Raw genomic sequence first — 22,933 nt, 5'->3', positions numbered from 1 at the left:
GAGGATAATATAACAGACACATTCCCTGCCCTTGGTACCTAACAAATGCCGCAATTATTATTATTAGAGAGAGGCCTCCAGCCTGCACACAGTAGATAATAATGATGGCATTTGTTAAGTGCTTACTATGTGCCAGGCACTCTACAAATGCCGAGGTAGAACTAAGCTAATTAAGTTGGACACAGTCCCTGTCCCGAGACACCAACTCATCCTCAGGTCCGGCTCCCTCTCCCCTCCTCATCACTGGTCTTAAAGCAACCCTCAACTGAATTGCTTCCTTGCTGAGTTTCCCACAGTCCCGGGGTTGTGAAGGAGCCAGAGATTGTCATTTTGACCCCTCGGGATCCTGTCTCACCATCAGCCAGGTCTCTGAACCAAAACACAACACCACCTGCTTACACACACACACCCCCACAGTCGCCAGAAGACCCGGAGTCCACATCGATTTATGCCCTCCGCTATTTTCGCTCTCGCTTCTCCTCCCATCCATCTTCCCCGCACCCTTTCCCTCCTATCTATTAAACGATTTGGAGCCTGTCTTCTTCGTAGGTTTACGAACCTTCAAGGACAGAGGCTGTGTCCTTTACCTGTCGTGTCTCGTCCCGAGCGCTTAGTACAGTGTGCTGCACCCAGGGAGCCTTCAATATGTCATCATCGTCATCATCAATCGTATTTATTGAGCGCTTACTGTGTGCAGAGCACTGTACTAAGCTCTTGGGAAGTACAAGTTGGCAACATATAGAGACAGTCCCTACCCAACAGTGGGCTCACAGTCTAAAAGGGGGAGACAGAGAACAAAATCAAACATACTAATAAAATAAATAGAATAGATATGTACAAGTAAGATAAATAAATAAATAGAGTAATAAATATGTACAAACATATATGCATATATACAGTTGCTGTAGGGAAGGGAAGGAGGTAAGATGGGGGGGATGGAGGGGGGGACGCTATCGCTATTGCTACTGCTGATTGATTTATCCTGCTTCCCACTGCAGATTAGGAATAAAAACCAGGAGTCCCGGCTCACAGGTTAATGCAACATCCCCTAGGGCTGTCTCGGTGAAATAATAATAATAATTATGATAATGATTGTATCTGTTAAGCGCTTACTATGTGCTGATAATGATTGTATTTGTTAAGCGCTTACTATGTGCTGAGCACTGTTCTAAGCCCTGGGGTTAATATAAAATAATCGGGTTGGACGCAGTCCCCGTCCCATATGGGGATCCCAGTCTTCTTCCCCATTTTACATATGAGGTAACTGAGGCACAGAGAAGTGAAGTGGCTTGTTCAAAGTCACGTAACAGACAAATGGCGGAGCTAGGATCAGAACCCGCACACACGCATCTTCAAACACCACACAGAGACCTTCGAACAACATACAGAGACCTTCAAGAAACACACAGAGACCTTCAAACACCACACAGAGACTTTCAAACACCACACAGAGACCTTCAAACACCACATAGAGACCTTCAAAAAATACACAGAGACCTTCAAACACTACACGGGGACCTTCAACCGCCCCCTCCCAACACACACACACAGAATTAATCACAGTTATGTGGTCACACACTCCAGCAGTTAAACACTGTCACCCCGGCATAGAGATAAACAGACAATTACCCCTACAGCCCTCAGCAGATTAAGAAATACACCCACGGTCCCGCAAACCGATAAGTCCCACAAACAGATAAACCCTGACATCCACAGATATATAAGGCCACAGAAACAGAGCTATGAGCAGGCTGAGGCCTCCCACTCCCTGTCTCTCCCCCTCCTGCTGAGCGAGGCCAATCTCTGAAGGCGGCACTATCATCACGCCGACATTTAATAGACGCCAACTATGAGTCAAGCGCTGGGGTCGATAGAAGATAATCCGATGGGCCAGAGTCCCTGCCCCATCCGGGGCTCGCGTCTAAGAGATGGGGTAAGCGGGAATCTTCTCCCCCTTTTGCCGACTTGTGGAGGGAGGGGGGGCCTAGAAGGTGAACAATAATTACCATAATAATAATAATAATGATGATGATGGTATTTGTTAAGCGCTATGTGTTCTGATCGCTGGGGTAGATACAAGGTAATCAGGTTGCCCCGCGCGGAGGTCACAGTCTTAAGCCCCATTTTACAGATGAGGTAATTGAGGCCTAGAGAAGCGAAGTGACTTGCCCAAGGTCAGCCAGCAGACGCGCGGTGGAGCCGGAATTAGAACCCACGTCCTCGGACTCTCAGGCCCGGGCTCTTCCCACTGGGCCGTGCTGCTTCTCGTGCCTTGCCCTGCTTCGGAGGCACAGAGAAGTGAAGTGCCCAAGGTGGCCCATTCATCCATTCAGTCGTATTTATTGAGCACTTTACTTTGTGCAGAGCTTTGGCAGAGCAGGGGTGAGGGCCCAGCTCTCCCGCCTCCCACCCCATGTTCTGCCCCCACGGTAAGAGAAGGGCAAAGACCAAATTCTTCCTCAGGCCCTGCAGGGCTGGGGGCTTGGACAGAACCTACTCACAGGCCCTGTGACTCCCCAGTTTTTCCTGAGGTCTGGACCAGTTTCCCCGGGAAGGGGGCTTCTGTTCCTTATGCCCCATCCCCGGCTCACCCTCATTCCCTGCCTCCAGACCCTCTCATCCCTCTGCCTCCTTTGGGCAGCCCCTGCTCTCTCTCTTTCTCTCTCCCTGCTGACTTCATACCCACCCTCAGACTGGCTTCTCCCTTCTCCTTAACCCCCTTTCTCTGGTCATTTCCTCCCCTCTTCCCGGGTCGGTCTCTCTTAATCTGCTTGTTGCTCTCTCTGTCAGTGTCTGTCTCTATCTGACTCTTTCTCTGAGTGTCTCTGGGTGTCCATCTCTTTCTCTGCCTGCCTGTCTGTCTCTTTCTCAGTGTCTCTATTTACCTCTCTGTCTCCCTGTTGTCTCTGTCTTCTTCTCTGACTCCCTGTTACCTCTGCCTCTCTCTTTTTCTCTGTCTGCTTCTCTGTCTCCCTGTGTGTCTCTGCCTCTTTCTATGTCTCCCTGTGTCTATTTCCCTCTGTCTCTATCTGCCTCTCTTCCTCTCTGTGTGTCTCTGTCTACCTCTGTGTCTCTGCCTCTCTGTCTGCTTTTCCGTCTCCTTGTGTGTCTCCGTCTGCCTCTCTCTGTCTCCCTGTGCCTGTCTTTGTGGTGTCTTTTTTGTGTATCTGTCTCTCCGTCTATGTCTCTGTCTGTCTCTGTCTCCTGTCCCTGCTGTCCCCTCTGTGCATTCCTTCCCTTGCTTCCTCCAGCCCTTCCCAGCCTGTCTGTGTGTCTGTCCCCTGCTTTGCCACCAAGCTGCAGGGTGACCCTGGGCAAGGTGCTTCAACCTCTCTGGGCCCCATGTCTCCACACGTTGGCAAATGACAGATGAGATTCCTACTCACCCCATCTCTTGGCACATAGTAAGTTCGAAACAAATACCAATATTATGATTATTACCATTATTATCTTCTAGACTGAAAGCTCGTTGTGGGTAGGGAATGTGCTGATTGTTGTACTCTCCCAAGAGCTTAGAACGGTGCTTTGCGCAAAGTAAGTGCTTGATAAATATAATTGAAGGGATGAATGAATAATCTGTGCATCTGTCTGTCTTTCTCTGCTCTGGGTCTTTGTCCTTCCCGTCCTCCTCTCCCCTTCCCAGGCCTGGGCCTCCAGCCTCTCTCTGCTGCCGATCCAATGATGTGCCAGTGTGACTACTTCCCGGATAACCTTCCCGAAGGTCCGGAGGGGAGACTTGGGGGGTGGATCAGCGAGAACCAGGAGAGCCAGGAATGGGGGGTGGGTCGGGCCAGGGGAGAAGGGGAGGCGGAAGGGGTGCTCAGACTAGAGGGGAAGCAGAGTTGGGCCTCCTCGGCGTGTCACGACGCGCTCTGTTGTCCTTGGAAGAATCCCGGCCCCTCTGGAAAACCGGGCCGAATGGTGCACCCAGCTGGCTCTCGGGGGATGGGGGGCGGGGAGCGGGGGAGGGGGCTGCGCAGATGGTTCGATTCTTGGCAGCCAGCGAGTAGCCCAGCCATAGCTGTCTGTGCCGAGCCGGCGAACCCGGCTCCGGCGGAGAACAAATGTTGGGATAATTCCCCGGGGGAGGGGGGTTCAAGCCTGAAAAGAGGGATCAGGCCCAAGCCAGGCCTGGTGATGGAGGAGGCTTATTATTATTATTTTTTTGATGGTATTTGTTGAGCACTATGTGCCAGGCACTGTACCAACCCCTGTGGTAGATGCAAGCTTATCACCTTGCCCCTTCCTATCTCACCTCGCTACTTTACTACTACAACCTAGCCCGCCCAGCTCTCTCTAATGCCAACCTACTCCTCATCTATCTCGCCACCAACCTCTCACCCACATCCTCCTTCTGGCCGGAAGCGCCCTCCTTCCTCAAATCTGACAGACAATGACTCTTCCTTGCTTCAGAGCCTCCAAGAGGTCTTCCTGGACTAAACCCTCATTTCTTTTTGCCCCACTCCCTTCTGCGTCGCCCTGACTTGCTCCCTTTCTTCATCCCCCCTCTCCAGCCCCACACCGCTTATGTCCGTATCCATCATTTATTGATTGGTATTAATGACTGTCTCCAAATCTGGACTGTAGGTTCGCTGTGGGCAGGGAGGTTGTAGTGAAGTGTGCAAACAGTTGGGATAAAAGCAGTCTGCAAACGTGCAGTTTTCTGTGGTGGGGGTGGTTATGGTATGTATTAAGCGCTTACTAAGTACCGGGCACCGTACTAAGCGCTAGGGTAAATACAAGCTAAGCATGTTGGACACAGTCCCTGTCCCACCTGGGGCTCACAGTCTTAATCCCCATTTTACAGATGAGATCACTGCGTCACAGAGAAGTGAAGTGACTGGTCCAAGGTTACACAGTGGACAAGTGGCAAAGTCAGGATTGGAACCCAGGTCCTTCTGACTCCCGGGCCTGGGCTCTACCCATTAGGCCATGCTGCTTCTTTAGACTTAATTCACTATTCTATAGACTCAGCTCATTGACGGGGTCAGAAGGCAGCCCCCTGCCACCGCGCATCCATCCATCCATCCATCCATCCATCCATCCATCCATCCATCCATCCATCCTTCCTTCTCATAATAATAATGATGGTATTTGTTAAGCGCTTACTATGTACAAAACACTGATCTGAGCGCTGGGGAGATTACAAGGTGATCAGGTTGTCCCACGTTGGGCTCACAGTTTTAATCCCCATTTTCCAGGTGAGGCAGCTGAGGCCCAGAGAAGTGAAGTGACTTGCCCAAAGTCACACAGCTGACAGTTGGCGGAGCCGGGATTTGAACCCATGACCTCTGACTCCAAAGACCGTGCTCTTTCCACTGAGCCACATTGCTTCTCTTTTTCCTCTCTTCCCTATGGCCCGGCTGGAAAAGTTTCTGCAGGAACTTCCTTTGGCATGGACACAGGCGAGACTCATCCTCCCGTCTCAGCTCCACAGCACTTATGTCCCTTTCTGTCATTTATTTATTTCTCTTCATCTCTGTCTCCCCTCCAGACTGTAAGCTCAGTGTTGGTTGCGGGGAATGTGCCTGCTATATTGTTATATTGCCCTCTCCCAAGTGCTTAGTGCAGTGCTCTGCACACGGTAAGCGCTCAGTAGATAGGACTGAATGAACGAATGAGACTCCAGCCTGCTTCCCAGAGGCTGGAGAGATCCCAAGGGATAGAGGAATCATCATCATCATCATCAATCGTATTTATTGAGCGCTTACTGTGTGCAGAGCACGAGGCCCTAGTGGAAAGACCTGGGTTCTAATCCTGTTTCTGCCACACGTCTCCCGTGTGGACTTGGGCAAGTCGCTCAACCTCTCTGGGCCTCAGTTCCCTCATCTGTAAAATGAGAATGAATGACTCCCCACAGCACCTATGTATCTATCTGTAATTTATTGTTTTATCTATTTGTATTAACGTCTGTCTCCCCCTCTAGACCGTGAGCTTGTTGTTGGGTAGGGACCGTCTCTATATGCTTCCAACTTGTACTTCCCAAGTGCTCAGTACAGTGCTCTGCACACAGTAAGCGCTCAATAAATACGATTGAATGAATGAATGAATGATTGAGTCCACGTGGGACGGGGACTGTGTCCGACCCGATTAGCTTGTATTTACCCCAGCCCTTAGAACGGTGCTTGGCACATAGTAAGCGCTTAAATACCACAATCAGCATTGCGGCATTATAACAATAATGATATTTTCGTTATGACTGTGAATTATATTATGAATTATAACTCATAATAATTCATTACTATGAATCCCCCAGGCATCTGTCCAGAGCAGATGCAGGGGTGGGGGTTGCTCCTTGCCTCTCCATTCTCCCCTTGGCATTGTCCTCCTTCAGCCAGGAAGCCAGTGTGACCTGGGGGAAAGAGCACAGGCTGAGAGCCCGGGTTCTAGTGTCAGCTCTGCTGTGTGACTCTGGGAAAATCACTTAACCTCTCAGGGCCTCTGTTTCCTCATCCCTAAAATGGGGATGACATAGTGGCTTCTTCCACCCTCTTAGATCCCTGATGAGCCTCACGTAGGACTGGGACTGTGGCTGAGCTCATCATCCTGAATACCCCAGCACTGAGCCCACTGTTGGGTAGGGACTGTCTCTATATGTTGCCAACTTGTACTTCCCAAGCGCTTAGTACAGTGCTCTGCACACAGTAAGCGCTCAATAAATACGATTGATTGATTGGCCCATAGTGAGCGCTTAATAAAGAGCACACCCGTGCTTGATCCTCTTCCCCTTCCGACGCTTTCAACTGATGTTTCTGGACGCTTCTCCTCTCCCTTCTCTTGCTTCCCCAGCTCTGTTGTATTGTCCTCTCCCAAGCGCTCAGTCCAGTGCTCTGCACACAGTAAGCGCTCAGTAAATACGATTGATGGGTCGATTCCCCCAGATCCCGAGCGAGACTCGCCATCTGCCTCCCCGAGGGGGTCTGTGGCTGCCTCCCGGCTGGCATTGGATCCCGGCCCCCAGCCTCCTCGCCACTTAGCCAGGAGACCTGGATCCCCCTCCGATAATTGACTCTCATCATTCACCGACCCCTGCCCCTGCTTCTAATCCTGCTATTCATTCATTCAATCGTATTTATTGAGCGCTTACTAATCCTGACCCCACCACTTGTCTGCTGTGTAACCTTGGGCCGCTCACTTCATTCATTCATTCAATCGTATTTATTGATGGCTTATTGTGTGCAGAGCACTGTACTAAGCGCTTGAGAAGTACACTTCACTTCTTTGGGCCTCAGTTATCTCATCTGTAAAATGGGGATGAAGACTGAGCCCCAAATGGGAAAGGGACTGCATCCAACCTGATTATCTTTTATCTACCCCAGTGCTTAGAACAGTGCTTGGCACATACTATGTGCTTAACAAATACCATTATTATTTTATTATTATTATTCCCTTCCCTGCTGCCATTCCCCCACCATTCCCGTCATTCCCCCACCCCACTTTCTTCTTTATCCCATTCCTCCCCACTCCACTTTCTTCTTCCCCCTCCTCCCCACCCCACTTTTTCCTTCCCCCTTCCCCCTCCCATTTTCATCCTCCCCCCTTTCCTCCCCACCCCACTTTCTTCTTCCCTCTCCTCCCCACACACTTTTTTCTTCCCCCATTCCCCCACCCCACTTTCTTCTTCCCCCGCCTCCCCACCTCACTTTTTTCTTCCCCCATCCCCCCACCCCACTTTCTTCTTCCCCCTCTCCTCCCCACCCTGCAGTTTTCTGCCTCCATTCCCCCACCTCCCTTTCTTCTTCCCCCTCTCCTTCCCACCCAGCTTTTTTCTTCCCCCATTCCCCCACCCCACATTCTTCTTCCTCCTCTCTTCCCCACCCCGCTTTTTCCTGCTCCCATTCCCCCACCCCACTTTCTTCTTCCCCCTCTCTTCCCCACCCTGCTTTTTTCTTTCCCCATTCCCTCACCCCACTTTCTTCTTCCCTCTCTCCTCCCCACCCCGCTTTTTCTTCCCCCATTCCCCCACCCCACTTTCTTCTTTCCCCCTCCTCCCCACCCCACTTTTTTCTTCCCCATTCCCCCACCCCACTTTCTTCTTTCCCCCTCCTCCCCACCCCACCTTTTTCTTCCCCCATTCCTCCACCCGTTTCTTCTTCCCCCTCTCCTCCCCACCCCGCTTTTTTCTTCCCCCATTCCCCCACCCCACTTTTTCTTCCCTCTCTCCTCCCCACCCTGCTTTTTTCTTCCACCATTCCCCCACCCCACTTTTTCTTCCCTCTCTCCTCCCCACCCTGCTTTTTTCTTCCCCCATTCCCTCACCCCACTTTCTTCTTCCCTCTCTCCTCCCCACCCCGATTTTTTCTTCCACCATTCCCCCACCCCACTTTCTTCTTTCTCCCTCCTCCCCACACAGCTTTTTTCTTCCTGCATTCCCCCACCCCACTTTCTTCTTTCCCCCTCCTCCCCACCCCACTTTTTTCTTCCCCCATTCCCCCACCCCACTTTCTTCTTTCCCCCTCCTCCCCACCCCACTTTTTTCTTCCCCATTCCCCCACCCCACTTTCTTCTTTCCCCCTCCTCCCCACCCCACTTTTTTCTTCCCCATTCCCCCACCCCACTTTCTTCTTTCCCCCTCCTCCCCACCCCGCTTTTTTCTTCCCCCATTCCTCCACCCGTTTCTTCTTCCCCCTTTCCTCCCCACCCCACTTTTTTCTTCCCCCATTCCCCCACCCCACTTTCTTCTTCCCTCTCTCCTCCCCACCCTGCTTTTTTCTTCTCCCATTCCCTCACTCCACTTTCTTCTTCTCTCTCTCCTCCCCACCCCACTTTCTTCTTCCCCCATTCCCCCTCTCATTTTCATCCTTTCCCCTTTCTCTCCACCCCACTTTCTTTTTTCCCCTCTCCTCTCCACCCCATGTTTTTCTTACCCCATTCCCCACCCCACTTTCTTCTTTCCCCCTCCTCCTCACCCCGCTTTTTTCTTCCCCCATTCCCTCACCCCACTTTCTTCTTCCCTCTCTCCTTCCCACCCCACTTTCTTCTTCCCCCATTCCCCTTCTCATTTCATCCTTCCCCCTTTCTCTCCACCCCACTTTCTTCTTCCCCCTCTCCTCCCCATCCCACTTTCTTCTTCCCCCATTCCCCCACCCCACTTTCTTCTTCCCTCTCACCTCCCCACCCCACCCCACTTTTTTCTTCCCCCATTCCCCCACTCCACTTTCTTCTTTCCCCCTCCTCCTCACCCGCTTTTTTCTTCCCCCATTCCCCCTCCCCACTTTCTTCTTCCCTCTCTCCTCCCCACCCCACTTTTTTCTTCCCCCATTCCCCCTCCCATTTTCATCCTTCCCCCTTTCCTCCCCACCCCACTTTCTTCTTTCCCTCTCCTCCCCACCCCGGTTTTTTCTTCCACCATTCCCCCACCCCTCTGTCTTCTTTCCCCCTCCTCCTCACCCCACTTTTTTCTTCCCCATTCCCCCACCCCACTTTCTTCTCCCTCCCTCCTCCCCACCCCACTTTTTTCTTCACCCATTCCCCCACCCCCTCCTTCGATCCCACTCCCATCATCGACACTCATCGATCACCCCCAATCCCTGCTGCTCTCTGCCAAGGGGATCCAGCCCAGGCCTGGAATAATAATAATAATAGTATTTGTTATGCATTTACTATGTGCCAAGCACTGTTCTAAGTGCTGGAAGTCAAAAGGTCCTGGGTTCTAATCCTCACCCCACCACTTGCCTGCTGGGTGACCTTGGACCGGACACATCACTTTTCTGGGCCTCAGTGACCTCATCTGTAAAATGGGGATGGAGAGAGTGAGCCCCACATGGGACAATCTGATCACCTTGTATCTGTCCCAGTGCTTAGAACAGTGCTTGGCACATGGTAAACGCTTAGCAAATACCACCGTTATTATTATTATTATTGATCCAAAACAATCCGCCATTGGCAGCATCAGTTAGACCAGAAAGTCCTTGAGGACACACTGGTTGTGCCTTCTACTACAGTCTCCAAAGTGTGTGCTACAGTGCTCTGCCCAAAGGACGCCTTCGGGACAGTGCTCTACACATAGTGGCATTCACTTTAGTGCACATAGGTATTCAGTGAATATGCCTGATGGATTGACTGATTGCATTGTACTTTCCCAAGCACTTAGTATAGTGCTCTGCACACAGTAAGTCTAGATAAATACGATTAACTGAGCATCTTCAGGGCCACTGAAAAACCACCCTGACCTACCTCAGACTGCAAATTTGTTGTGGGCCGGGAAAGCCTCCGTTACAGGAGTCAGAAGGACGTGAGTTCTGGTCCCGGGCTCTGCCACTTGTCTGCTGTATGACCTCGGGCAAGTCACTTCACTTTTCTGGGCTTCGGTTCCCTCATCTGCCAAATAGGAATTCAATCCCTGTTCTCCCTCCTATTTAGACCGTGAGTCCCCTGTAGGACCTGCTGATCTTGTATCTATCCCAGCACTTAGAACAGTGTTTATCACATAGTAAGCACTTAACAAACACCACGATTGCAATTACCGAGAAACCGCACAGCCTAGTAGAAAGAGCCCAGCCCTGGGAGTCAGAAGCCCTGAGTTCTAATGCTGGCTCCACCGCTTACCCGCCCCGTGACCTTGGGCGAGTCCCTTCCCTTCTCAGTGCCTCAGTTCCCTCATCTGCAAAAATGGGGTTTCAGTCCGGTTCTACTTTCTGTTTAGACTGTGAGCCCTGTGTGGGACCTGATTATCAGGTATAATAATAACGTACAGAGCAATTACTGCATAGTAAGCTTGTAATAATTATTATTATTATAACCAAGGCTTAAGTCCCAGAGTCCCAGCCCCACCAGCGGGTTCCGTAAGCTGGCTGCCCGCCTTTTCCTTCAGATTCTCCCTCTCCAGTTAGCCTCCAGTTCTTTGGGAACCCAAGAAGGCAAAACAGAGTAAATAAATTTGATTTCACTAGTGACTGACCCACCTTGGTGTCCCTCCTGGGACTATCCCCAGCCCCTGTCCCTGCATCTTGGTTAGGGGCTTTCTCCCCACTCCCAGCTGCAGCTTCTCTCCCTCCCCTGAGGGACCCAAAGCTGAGGGAAGGGGGATGGTTCGGGGGCTGAATATCACCGCCTGTTGTCATATTGTACTTTCCCAGGCACTTAGTACAGTGCCCTGCATAAAGCAAGCGCTCAATAAATATGACTGAATGAATGAAAAGGGGAGGAGAGGGGAGATGCAGAGTGGCCTAGTGGATAGAGCCCAGGGGACCTGGGTTCTAACCCCACCTCTGTCAGTTGGTTGCTGCGTGACCTTGGGCAAGTGACTTGGCTTCTCCGTGCCTCAGTTTCCTCAATTGTAAAATGGGGAGGCCTGTTCTCCCTCCTGCTTAGACTGTGAGCCCCATGCCAGGCATGGGCTGTGCCCGACCTAATTAACTTGTACCTATGAGAGCGTTTAGAGCAGTGCTTGACACATAGTAAGTGGTTAACAAATACTGTAAAAAAGAGGGGAGCTCAGAGTTCCAACTTGTACTTCCCAAGCGCTTAGTACAGTGCTCTGCACAGAGTAATTGCTCAATAAATATGATTGATTGATTGATTGATTGATTGAGTTGGAGGCCTTGCCCAGAGCCCTCACCAGTTGAGAGCTGGGGGAAGGAGAGGGGGAGGAATAGGGAAAAGGATCCAGGGTTGGAGGGGTGTCCCTGGATGAGGAAGAGAAGAACCAAGGGGGTCCCAACCACAGACAGGAGGCATTGAGGTGCAGGAGGAGGGTAAAGTCCTGTCTTTCCCAGGGCATGGGGTAAACCGCAGGGATCCTTAATCAAATGCTGCTTCTGGGAGAAGGTGTTGGGATGGGGCAGGGAAGGGCGGGACTGGGAACCGGGAAAGAAGGGAGAGGGGGAAGTGAGCAGGAGAGGACTGGGGGGGAGGGAGGGAAGGAAGTGAGCAGAGGAGAGGCAGTCGGTACCCAAATTTGGCCTCCCTTGGTCCATCCAGTGGTCCTCCTGGGCCGTCCTGGGCCCAGAGGATGCTGGCACAGCTGGAGAGTTTATTGCTTTCCCCGGAAATCCCAGCGGAAGGCAGGCTGACATAGTTACTTCATCATCATCATCAATCGTATTTATTAAGCGCTTACCATGTGCAGAGCACTGTACTAAGCGCTTGGGAAGTACAAATTGGCAACATATAGAGACAGTCCCTACCCAACAGTGGGCTCACAGTCTAAAAGGGGGAGACAGAGAACAAAACCAAACATACTAACAAAATAAAATAAATAGAATAGATATGTACAAGTAAAATAAATAGAGTAATAAATATGTACAAACAAATATACAGGTGCTGTGGGGAAGGGAAGGAGGGAAGATGGGGGGATGGAGAGGGGGACGAGAGGAAGGAAGGGGCTCAGTCTGGGAAGGCCTCCTGGAGGAGGTGAGCTCTCAGCAGGGCCTTGAAGACTTGTCCAAAGTCACACAGCTGCCAAGTGGCGGAGGGGGAATTAGAACCCACGACCTCCGCCTCCCAAGCCCAGGCTCTTGACACTACAGCACGCTGTGTCGTGGCAGGCATTAGAACCCAGGTCCTTGCCTCCCTGCCCCGAAGTGGCTTAGGCCAAGCACTTCTCCTAGGCCAAGTTGCCCGTCGTTGCCCGTAGTTACTTCCTACAGAAGGGGCCCTGAAAATCCAGGGGCCCCCATCTCTGGCCCCCGAAGGCCGCCAAGCCCTCCCCCCGACCCAGACCGCCTAGCCAAGCAGACCATCTCCCAACCAGTCCATTCGTCAATCGGAACTATTGACTGAAACCCTAATCGGGGTACAGGATGATGGATTTAGCATCTAGGCAGCGCAACGATTAATGCCCTCCAAGACTTTCAGTCTACTGGGGGACACAGATGCTGAATTTACAGACACGAGGGAGGGAGAAGGACTAAGGGAGTGATTATTTAAGCAACAGCAGGTATACAAAGTGCTACACAACAACACAAGGGCCTGGTTGCCACAAAGGGCTGGGCAGGGGGATAGTGATCGGGGGTATAGAATTGATGATGATGGCATTTGTTAAGCGCTTACTATGTGCAAAGCACTGTTCTAAGCGCTGGAAGGGACAAAAGGTGATTAGGTTGTCCCGTGTGGGGCTCACAGTCATCATCCCCATTTTACAGGTGAGGTAACTGAGGCTCCGAGAAGTTAAGTGACTTGCCCAAGGTCACACAGCAGACATGTGGAGGAGTCGGGATTCGAACCCATGACCTCTGATTCCAAAGCCCGGGCTCTTTCCACTGAGCCACGCTGCTTGGGGCTTGGGACTGGGGTGCGGGTGGGGGGAATTTGTGTTACGTTGGTCTCAAAGAGAAAGGAGAAGAAACAGAAGCAGCGGCTCTGTGGGGGTTAGAAGCAGTGCGGCCCCGTGGGAGAGCACTGGTCTGGGAGCCAGGAGACCTGGGTTCTAATCCTGCCTTTTCGGCCCTTGCCCGCTGTGAGACCTTGGGCAAATCACTTAAATTCTCTTTGTTTCAGTCTCCTCATCAACAAAAATAATACCTTTTCTCCCTTCCCCTTTGTCTCTGTGAGGGACAGGGATGGCCTCTGATCTGCCCATCTTGTATCTACCCCAGTGCTTACTACAGTGCTGGGCACAAAGCACCTGGCACATAGTACTAATAATGATAATGATGGTATTTGTTAAGCGCTTACTATGTGCAAAGCACTGTTCTAAGCGCTGGAGAGGTTACAAGGTGATCAGGTTGTCCCACGGGAGGCTCACAGTTTTAATCCCCATTTTACAGATGAGGTATCTGAGGCACAGAGAAGTTAAGTGATTTGCCCAAAGTCACACAGCTGACAGTTGGCAGAGCTGGGATTTGAACCCATGACCTCTGACTCCAAAGCCCGTGCTCTTTCCACTGAGCCACGCTGCACTTAACAAATACCGTTGTTATTATTATTATTATTACTACTGAACAAAAACCGTAAGTATTATCAGTGCTGTTAGAATAATAACAATAGCGGTGTGTTAAGTGCTGACTACGTGCCAGGCACTGTGCTAAGCACTGGGGTAGGTACAAGATCATCAGGGTCAACACAATCGCTGGCCCACACCGGGTTCACGGTCCAAGGGGGAGGGAGATCAGGGATTGAATCTCCTTTTAGCAATGAGAAAACTGAGGGCCAGAGGCCCAGCGACTTGCCCAAGGTCTCGCAACAGACAAGCGGAGGAGCCGGGATTCGAATCCAGCATGTCTTCTGGCTCCCAAGCCTCTGCTTTTTCATCAAGACCACCCCAAACGCTAACCCAAACTGCAACTCTAACTGTATCCTATCCCAAATCCCAGCCCACTCCTTCTCCCTAATCCTAACCCAACCCTATCCTTATCCCCAACCCTCCCTCAGTCTGTCCCGCCGAGTCCCTCCACATCCCTCTGCACTTTTCTAGATTTTAGTCTAGTCTAAGCCTTGCATTTAACTCCTCTTCTTCATCTGCAGGCTCTTCTCCCCCTCGTCCCCCTCTCCATCCCCCCGTCTTACCTCCTTCCCTTCCCCAGAGCACCTGTATATATGTATGTATGTTTGTACATATTTTTTACTCTATTGATTTTACTTGTACATATTTATTCTATTTATGTTATTTTGTTAATGTGTTTGGTTTTGTTGTCTGTCTCCCCGTTCTAGACTGTGAGCCCTCTGTTGGGTAGGGACCGTCTCTATATGTTGCCAACTTGTACTTCCCAAGTGCTTAGTACAGTGCTCTGCACACAGTGAGCGCTCAATAAATACGATTGATTGGTTGATTGATTGATTGTCCCCTCCATTCCCTTCAATCAGTGGTAGTTGTTGAGCATTGACGCTTAACGTAATTTCTATTTGTAATAGAAATAATTACAATATCCTATTAGCATTATAATTATAATATCCTAATTATTAGCATTATTTACTGTGCACAGAGCACTGTACCAAGCACAGTTCAGCATAACAGAGTTGGTAGATAAGTTCCGTGTCCGCACCGAGCTTTCAGTCTAGAGGACTTTCATCTCTGAGCCCACTATTGGGTAGGGACCGTCTATATGTTACCAACTTGTACTTCCCAAGTGCTTAGTACAGTACTCTGCACACAGTAAGCGCTCAATAAATACGATTGAGTGAATGAATCTCTTGGAGTCAGCGTATCTGCTCGCCCTGACCGCACTCAATTCCCGTGATCCCTTTGGTTTCACGTCTGCCACTGCCTCCGCTTTCTTTCTCCCTTGGGAAATCCAGACTCCTATCACCCTGTCCACCACCGCTACCCCTCTATCCCCTTTCTTAAAATAATAATAATAATGATGGTATTTTTTAAGTGCTTACTATATGCAAAGCACTGTTCTAAGCACTGGGGGGATACAAGGCAATCAGGTTGTCCCACGTGGGGCTCACAGTCTTCATCCCCATTTTACAGATGAGGTAACTGAGGCCCAGAGAAGTGAAGTGACTTGCCCAAAGTCACACAGCTGACAATTGGTGGAGCCGGTATTTGAACCCATGACCTCTGACTCCAAAGCCCATGCTCTTTCCACAGAGTCCCGCTGCTCCTCTAGTATTTGTATACTAGAGAAATAGTATTTGTTAGGCGCTTACAATGTGCCAGGCACTGTACTAAGTGCAGGATTCAAGTTAGTCAGGTCAGACACGGTCTCTGGCCCACATGGGGCTCACAGTCTTCATCCCCATTTTACAGATGAAGTCACTGAGGCCCAGAGAGATGAAGTGACTTGCCCAGAGTCACAAAGCAGACAAGTGTCAGAGCGGGGATTAGAACCCAGGTCCTCTGACTCCCAGCCCCAGGCTCTTTCCACTAGATCACTCTGCCTCTCTGCTCTTTCCCCAGATCCAACAAGAAGGGCTGGGCGGTGATTTTCCTGGCCGCAAAAACGCGCTTCAAATAATGACAGTAATTATGGACTTTATTAAACACTAAGTGCTAAGCTCTTGGGTAGACTCAAGGTACTCAGCCCAGCCCCGGTGCTTCTCACGGCTCGCAGTCTACGAGGGAGAGAAAACAGGTAACTTAGCCCCATTTTACAGGTGAGGAAAGAGGCCCGGACAGTTGAAGCGACTTGAGCGAGGTCACCCATCTGGCTAGCGGTCCCTTGACTCCTACCTACTCTACTGAGCACCGTGGCTCAGTGGTAAGAGCACGGGCTTTGGAGTCAGAGGTCATGGGTTCGAATCCCGGTGCCACCACATATCTGCTGTGTGACCTTGGGCAAGCCACTTAACTTTTCTGAGCCTCAGTTCCCTCATCTGTAAAATTGGGATTAAGACTCTGAGCCCCACGTGGGACAACCTGATCACCTTGTAGCCCCCCCAGCACTTAGAACAGTGCTTTGCACATAGCACTTAATAAATGCCATCATTATTATTATTATTATTACCCCCAACTCCATCCCCTAGGCCACACTGCCTGTAGAAAGAGAGGGGAGACCTTAGGCTCTGACTCGGTCCTGACCTCTGACCCTTCCTACTTCAAATGTTAGTCATCATCATCATCATCATCAATCGTATTTATTGAGCACTTACTATATGCAGAGCACTGTACTAAGCGCTTGGGAAGTACAAATTGGCAACATATAGAGACAGTCCCTACCCAACAGTGGGCTCACAGTCTAAAAGGGGGAGAGAGTCCCTCCGGCCCCAGGCCTGTATGCTTCTTTTTTTCCTGTGGTATTTTTTAAGCACTTACTATGTTCTAAGCGCTGGGGTAGCTATCACGTAATCAGGTTGGACACAGTCCCTGTCCCACGTGGGGCTCACAGTCTCGATCCCATTTTTACCCGAGGAGGTTCCTGAGAATAGAGGAAGTGACTTGCCCAAGGTCACCCAGCAGACAAGTGGTGGAACCGGAATTAGAACCCAGGTCCAGGCCAGTGCTCTATCCGCTAGGCCAAGCTGCTTCTCGCCATTCAGTCTGACAGTGCCACCACCCTCTCTTCCTGAGAATTTGAGGGTGGCTTCCCATTGCATCCCCATTTGACAGATGAGGTCACTGAGGCCCAGAGAAGTAAAGTGACTTGCCCAGAGTCACACAGCTGACAATTGGTGGAGCCTGGATTTGAACCCATGACCTCTGACTCCATAGCCCGGGCTCTTTCGACCTTTGACTCCCAAGCCCGGGCTCTGGCCACTGAGCCACGCTTGGAGGGAGGGCATTCCAGGCCGAGGCAGGATGTCTCCATGTTTTGTTTTGTTCTCTGTCTCCCCCTTCTAGCCTGTGAGCCCGTTGTTGGGTAGGGACCGTCTCTATATGTTGCCGACTTGGACTTCCCAAGCGCTTAGTACAGTGCTCTGCACACAGTAAGCGCTCAATAAATACGATTGAATGAATGAATGAATGAATGAATCTCTCCCCTTCCCTCCCCACCTGCAGGAAAGAGCACGGGGCTGGGACTCGGGAGACCCAGCTTCTAATCCCAGCTCCGCCACTGGCCCTTCTGGGTGACCTTGGGCGAGTCACTTCACTTCTCTGTGCCTCAGTCTCCTCGGGAGAGTGGGGATACCAGGAAGGGTAGCCCCGGGGGGAAAGGGCCCAGCGCATCGCCGCCTTCCTCCGCGGACGTCTAGGCATCCTTCCAAACTCATCGGGGCCACTGGACTGACTCCAGAGATGACCAGGAGGGCCCGCAGCGTGGGACCGGGAAGGTTGCGGAGGTCCTGACTCCCGGCCCCCTAGCATCCCTTCTTCCCACCTAAACTCACCTTAGTTTCCTCCGCTCTAATCAATCAATGGGATTTATTGAGCGCTTACTGTGTGCAGAGCACTGTACTTAAGCACTTGGGAGAACACAAGAGAACAACAGAACAGACACATTCTCTGCCCACAGGGTGCTCTAGACTCCCTCCCCAATCCTTTCCAACCCTGAGTCTCCCGTTGCTCCTCTCTTCTCCACCTGCAACTCCTCAAGGGTTGATTTAATCCTGGCTTCCCCTCTGACCCCCATCTCCCTGACCCTGGGGGCTTTGGCCCTGGGTCACTCTGGACTCAATCTGGCTGGTCCTGGTCTCTGACCCCGGTGTCTCTCACCTTGAGCATCCCTGACCGTGATGTCTCTTGCCCTAGAGTCTCCGGTCCTGAGTGTCTCTGGCCCTGGGTGTTTCTGGTCCCAGGGTCTCTTGCCCTGGTGTCTCTGGTCCTGGGGTCTTTGGCTGATCCTCGTGGCTTTGGCCCTGGTCTCTCTGACTCCTCTGGCATCTCCTCGGCCTGGGGGTCCCGGGCCCCCTTGTCCCTGGCCTTGATGTTTCTTGCCCTGGGTGTCTCTGACCCTGGGTGTCCTTGGCCCCCGCCGTCTCTGGCCTTGGCGTCTCTGGCCCCGGTCATCTCCAGCCGCGGTGTCTCTGGCCAGGGTCACCCCCCAACCTGGTGTCCCTGTCATTCCCGGCCCTGAGCCTGGAGACCCAGGTTCTAATCCCAGCCCCACTTCTGGCCCTTCTGGGTGACCTTGGGCGAGTCACTTCACCTCTCTGTGCCTCAGTCTCCCCCCTCGGGAGAGTGGGGATACCAGGAAGGGTAGCCCCGGGGGGAAAGGGCCCAGCGCATCGCCGCCTTCCTCCACGGACGTCTAGGCATCCTTCCAAACTCATCGGGGTCACTGGACTGGGTGCAGAGCCCCCCGGTAATTCTGTTCCCCAGAAAGCGGAGTGGAGGCGGCAGTTGTTGTCCTACTACGTGAGACCCCAACCTTTGAGGAGGGGGCTCTGGGGGAGACTCTGTGCACCGTGGCGGGGGAAGGAGGGCTCAGCGAGCAGTGTGGGGTGGGCTCTGTGGGCAGGGGGGCTCAGCAGGTTGGGGAGGGTGGAGGATCTAGGGAGCTCTACAGGTGGTGGGGTCACTATCTGTGAGTGTCGGGGGTGGGTGGGTGAGGGCTTTGCAGAGGTCACTGGGGTCCCTGGGAGGCGAGAACTCCAAGGGGGCTGAACAACCCGGCGCTTAGAACAGTGCTTGACACATAGTAAGCGCGTAGTACCGGAATAATAATAATGATAAGGAAAACCACAAAAAAACCCCTCGGGGAGGCAGTATAGGGACAACTGGGGATGGGGGTCTCTGGCAGGGGCCACTGCGGGGGTCTGTGCTGTGGTTTGGTGGAAGGGGCTTTTCCGTTGGGGGAGGGGGAAAGCAGAGTCTCCGACCCCCCTCTGGGTCCCTGGAGAAGACCCTGGGGAGGGCGGAGAGGGGCTGCCCGTGGGGCGGGAGGGGAGGGGGCGTCCGGAGGGAGGAAGCCCCCCCCTCCCGCCCCCCAAACCCGATGCGGGGCCCAGCGGGCCTTAACCCACTTGTTGCCGCGCAAAAAGGTGTGAGTCCCCGGAGCCCCCGGGGAGGGGGTGGGGGGCGTGGGGCTGCAGGCACCGGGGCGGGGGTGGTCCTGGGTGGTCCTCCCCGCAGCCGCCCCCCTCCCCCGGCCCCCAGCGATGGGCTTGTGGCGGAGACGCGGGCGGAATGATGGCGAGGCGCGCCTCCCCCCCCCCCCCCTCCCCCGGACACAGGACGCCTGGACCACTCGGACCCCGGACCCTCCCCCCTCCAACAGACCCCAGACCCCCGGAGATCGAGGAGGGGGCGTCTGCCGCAGCGGGTGGGAGCCGAGCCCGGGCCGGGGGGATGGAGGGGACGCCGGGGTCCCCTCCTCTTGCAACCCAGCCCGGCTCTGTCCATCCTCACCCCCCTCCCCACCCTCACACACACACACACACAGACCCACACAGACACACACACACACCCCCAGGCCCTGGCTGGCCGCAGCCCCCTCCCCCGGGCCCGGTGGCTTCGTTTAGGGGGAGTCCTCCAACTCGCAGCGCATCCTCCCTGTGCTGGGGGGGTCCCGGGGGTCCCGGGGGCGGGCACTGACCCTCCAGCTCGTCCTCCGGGATGTCGACGGGCCGCTGGTCGGAGAGGATGCTGGGCACGGTGTAGATGCCCCTGTACATCAGCGCCGCGGTGACCGGGTGGAACGGCATCTTGGAGCCCCCCGTGCCCGCCCCCAAACTTTAAGCCCCGGGTGCCCGGGGTGCCCCGGGGTGCCCTGTCCGTCCGTCCGTCCGTCCGGGCCGGGGGCGCCGGGGGCCCGCGCCGTCGGGGGAGGGGGCGGCCGGCCGTTGGCTAGTGTCCGGCCCGAGCCCCGGCCCGCGCCCCGGCGCCCCTGGCCATGGGTTCGAGGAGAGGCGCCTTCCCGGGGCTCCGGGGGGCGGGGGGGCTCCCCTCCCTGCCCAGGCCCGAAGTTTCCCCGAAGCGGCTCAGCCTTGGCTCCCTCCACTCCGAGTGCCCGCCGGGTGCGCCTGCCTCTCTGCCCTCCTTCCTCCTCCCCCTTTCTCCCTCCCTCCTTTCCTTCTTCCCTCCCTCCCTCCATCACTGGACACACACACAAGCCCACCCCCTCCCGCCCCTGTGCCAAAGAAATCAACGTCTGAGCAGGGAAATGTGGGAAGCGCCGACATGCCCTGGCAGTGGCAGTGGCAGTGGTCAGGGGTTGGGGGGCTTCGGGAAGGTCCCCCCTAAAAGGACAGGCTGGAGGGACCAGGCCGGAGTCGGGAGGAGGGGAGTGGGCAGGATGGAGTGGGTGGCCCGAGCCAGCAGATTGGGGTCTCGAGCGGACAGGCCCTCAACCGCACCCCCAGTCTGCCCCAGGTTGGGAAGAGATGATAATAATAATAATGGTATTTGTTAAGCGCTTACTACATGCAAAGCACTGTTCTAAGCACTGGGGAGGTAACAAGGTAGTCAGGTTGCCCCCCGGGGTGTTCACAGTCTTAATCCCCATTTTACAGATGAGGTCACTGGGGCCCAGAGAAGCTAAGTGACTTGCTCAAAGTCACACAGCTGACAATTGGTGGAGCTGGGATTTGGTCCAAAGCCCGGGCTCTTTCCACTGAGCCACGCTGCTTCAGCCTCTGCCCCGCGGAGGGTCGTGCCCTCGTGGCCTCAGCGACCGGAGGCCCCCGAGGCCCGGAATGGGCAGCAGGCGGGCCCAAGGTCACGCCGGGAATCAGTGGCAGGGCTGAGGCCTTGGAAAGCTCAGCCCCTGCTCCGTCTAATAATAATCATTCTGGCTTTCGTTAAGCGCTTACTACATGCCGGGTACTAAGTGCCGGGGTGGATACAAGCAAATCGGGTTGGATACAGTCCCTTGTCCTACGTGGGGCTCGCAGTCGCGATCCCCATTTTGCAGATGAGGTCGCCGAGGCCCGGAGGAGTGAAGTGACTCACCCAAGGTCGCACGGCAGACAAATGGCGGAGCCAGGATTAGAACCCATGACCTTTTGGCTCCCAGCCCGGGCTCTACCCATTACGCCGTGCGGCTTCTCATCCCATTGCTCCCGGGGCTCCCTTCTCTTCCCCAGCCAGGCGGCCCTCACCCCCCAACCCCCTGCCTCAGTCCTGGACCCCTTGGGGAGCAGGAAAACCTGGGGAAGGGGTCTGTTTTCTGAGCTGACTCACCCATTTACTCTGGTCTACCATGCGGACATACTCGTGCTCTGACCCGTTACACATCCAACTTCCTCCATCTGCTTCCAGGCTGGATCCACCGTGAGTAGCCGTCTGTCTCCCGCGATGGACCGCCAACTGTTGGAGAGCACAGAAGGGCCGTCTTGCTACGATTCTGTTCTCCCAAGTGTCTAGCACAGTGTTCCGCACTCAGCAGACGCTCGACAAATACCACTGACCAGTGGGTAGGTGGATTCAGGATTCACTGATTGATTCGTCGCAGGAGAAACGGCCGGTCTGACCCCCGTTTACTTCGACCAGTCGTCGCCCCACACGTCGAAGGGTGGATCTGGGTGAGTTGGGTACGTGGGCAACTGCGTACGCAGGGATTTCGCGGAGCCACCTGGCTAGCTGGGTACACGGAGATTTCATGGGAGCCTTCCGGCTGTCTGTGTAGGCAGGGATTTCATGGGAGCCTCTGGGCTATCTGTGTACGCAGAGATTTCATGGGAGCCTCTAAACTATCTATGTAGGCAGAAATTTCATGGAAGCGTCTGGACTATCCGTGCACACAGGGATTTCAAGGGAGCCTCTGGCCTATCTGTGTACCCAAGGATCTCAAGGGAATCTCTGGGCTATCTGTGTACACAGTGACTTCATGGGAAACTCTAGGCTATCTGTATATTCAGAGGTCTCATGGGCGCTTCGGGGTTGTCCATATACGTAGGAGTTTTGTATATATGTATATATGTTTGTACATATTTATTACTCTATTTATTTTACTTGTACATATCTAGTCTATTTATTTTATTTTGTTAGTATGTTTGGTTTTGTTCTCTGTCTCCCCCTTTTAGACTGTGAGCCCACTGTTGGGTAGGGACCGTCTCTATATGTTGCCAACTTGGACTTCCCAAGCGCTTAGTACAGTGCTCTGCACACAGTAAGCACTCAATAAATATGATTGATTGATTGATTGAGTCTCATGGGAGCCTCTGGGCTATCTGTCTATGCAGGGATTTTTTTGAAATCAATCAATTAATTGTATTCTTTGAGTGCTTTCTGTGCACAGAGCACTGTACTGAATTGGTAGACCCATTCCCTGCCCACAAGGAGCTCGCCGTCATTCATTCAACTGATTGTATTTATTGAGTGCTTGCTGCGGGCAGAGCACTGCACTAAGCGCTTGGGAGAGGACAATAGAACAACTTCCTGCCCATGACAAGATTACAGTCTAGAGAACGAGCTTAGAGTCCTGGGAGCCTTGTGACTATCCAGACCATTTTTCTACAAAACCGTTCAGTCCACGTTTCCCCCCTCCTCCAGAACCTCAAGCCCATCCCATCCCATCCCATCCCATCCCATTCATCTCTGGGACAAACAAACTCCTTGCCGTCGGCTTTCAAGCGCTCACTCACCTAGCCTCCTCTTACCTAATCTCGCCACCCTCTTACTCCCGCCCACTCCGCTCCTCTGGTGCCGACCTATCCACTGGACTGCCATCTCATCTAACTCGCCGCCGACCCCTCGCCCACATCCCGACTCTGGGCTGGAATCATCATC

General features: G+C 53.3%; 1 protein-coding gene across 1 annotated transcript in view; it reads right to left on the bottom strand.

The window, feature by feature from the left end:
• The window catches only part of CABP7 (calcium binding protein 7), a 33,978-nt gene extending 14,000 nt beyond the window's left edge, over positions 1-19,978 (bottom strand). Inside the window, exon 1 of the mRNA XM_038763322.1 lies at positions 19,800-19,978. Coding sequence (XP_038619250.1) covers positions 19,800-19,908 — 109 coding nt within the window. The 5' untranslated portion in view covers positions 19,909-19,978. The remainder of the gene's footprint in view (positions 1-19,799) is intronic.
• Between the last annotated feature and the right edge of the window lie 2,955 nt (positions 19,979-22,933).

This window comes from Tachyglossus aculeatus, chromosome 21 (assembly GCF_015852505.1).
Source record: "Tachyglossus aculeatus isolate mTacAcu1 chromosome 21, mTacAcu1.pri, whole genome shotgun sequence".
Classification (NCBI taxonomy): domain Eukaryota; kingdom Metazoa; phylum Chordata; class Mammalia; order Monotremata; family Tachyglossidae; genus Tachyglossus; species Tachyglossus aculeatus.
The sequence above is the reverse complement of the archived record's forward strand: the minus strand, read 5'-3'. Positions and strand labels throughout refer to the sequence as shown.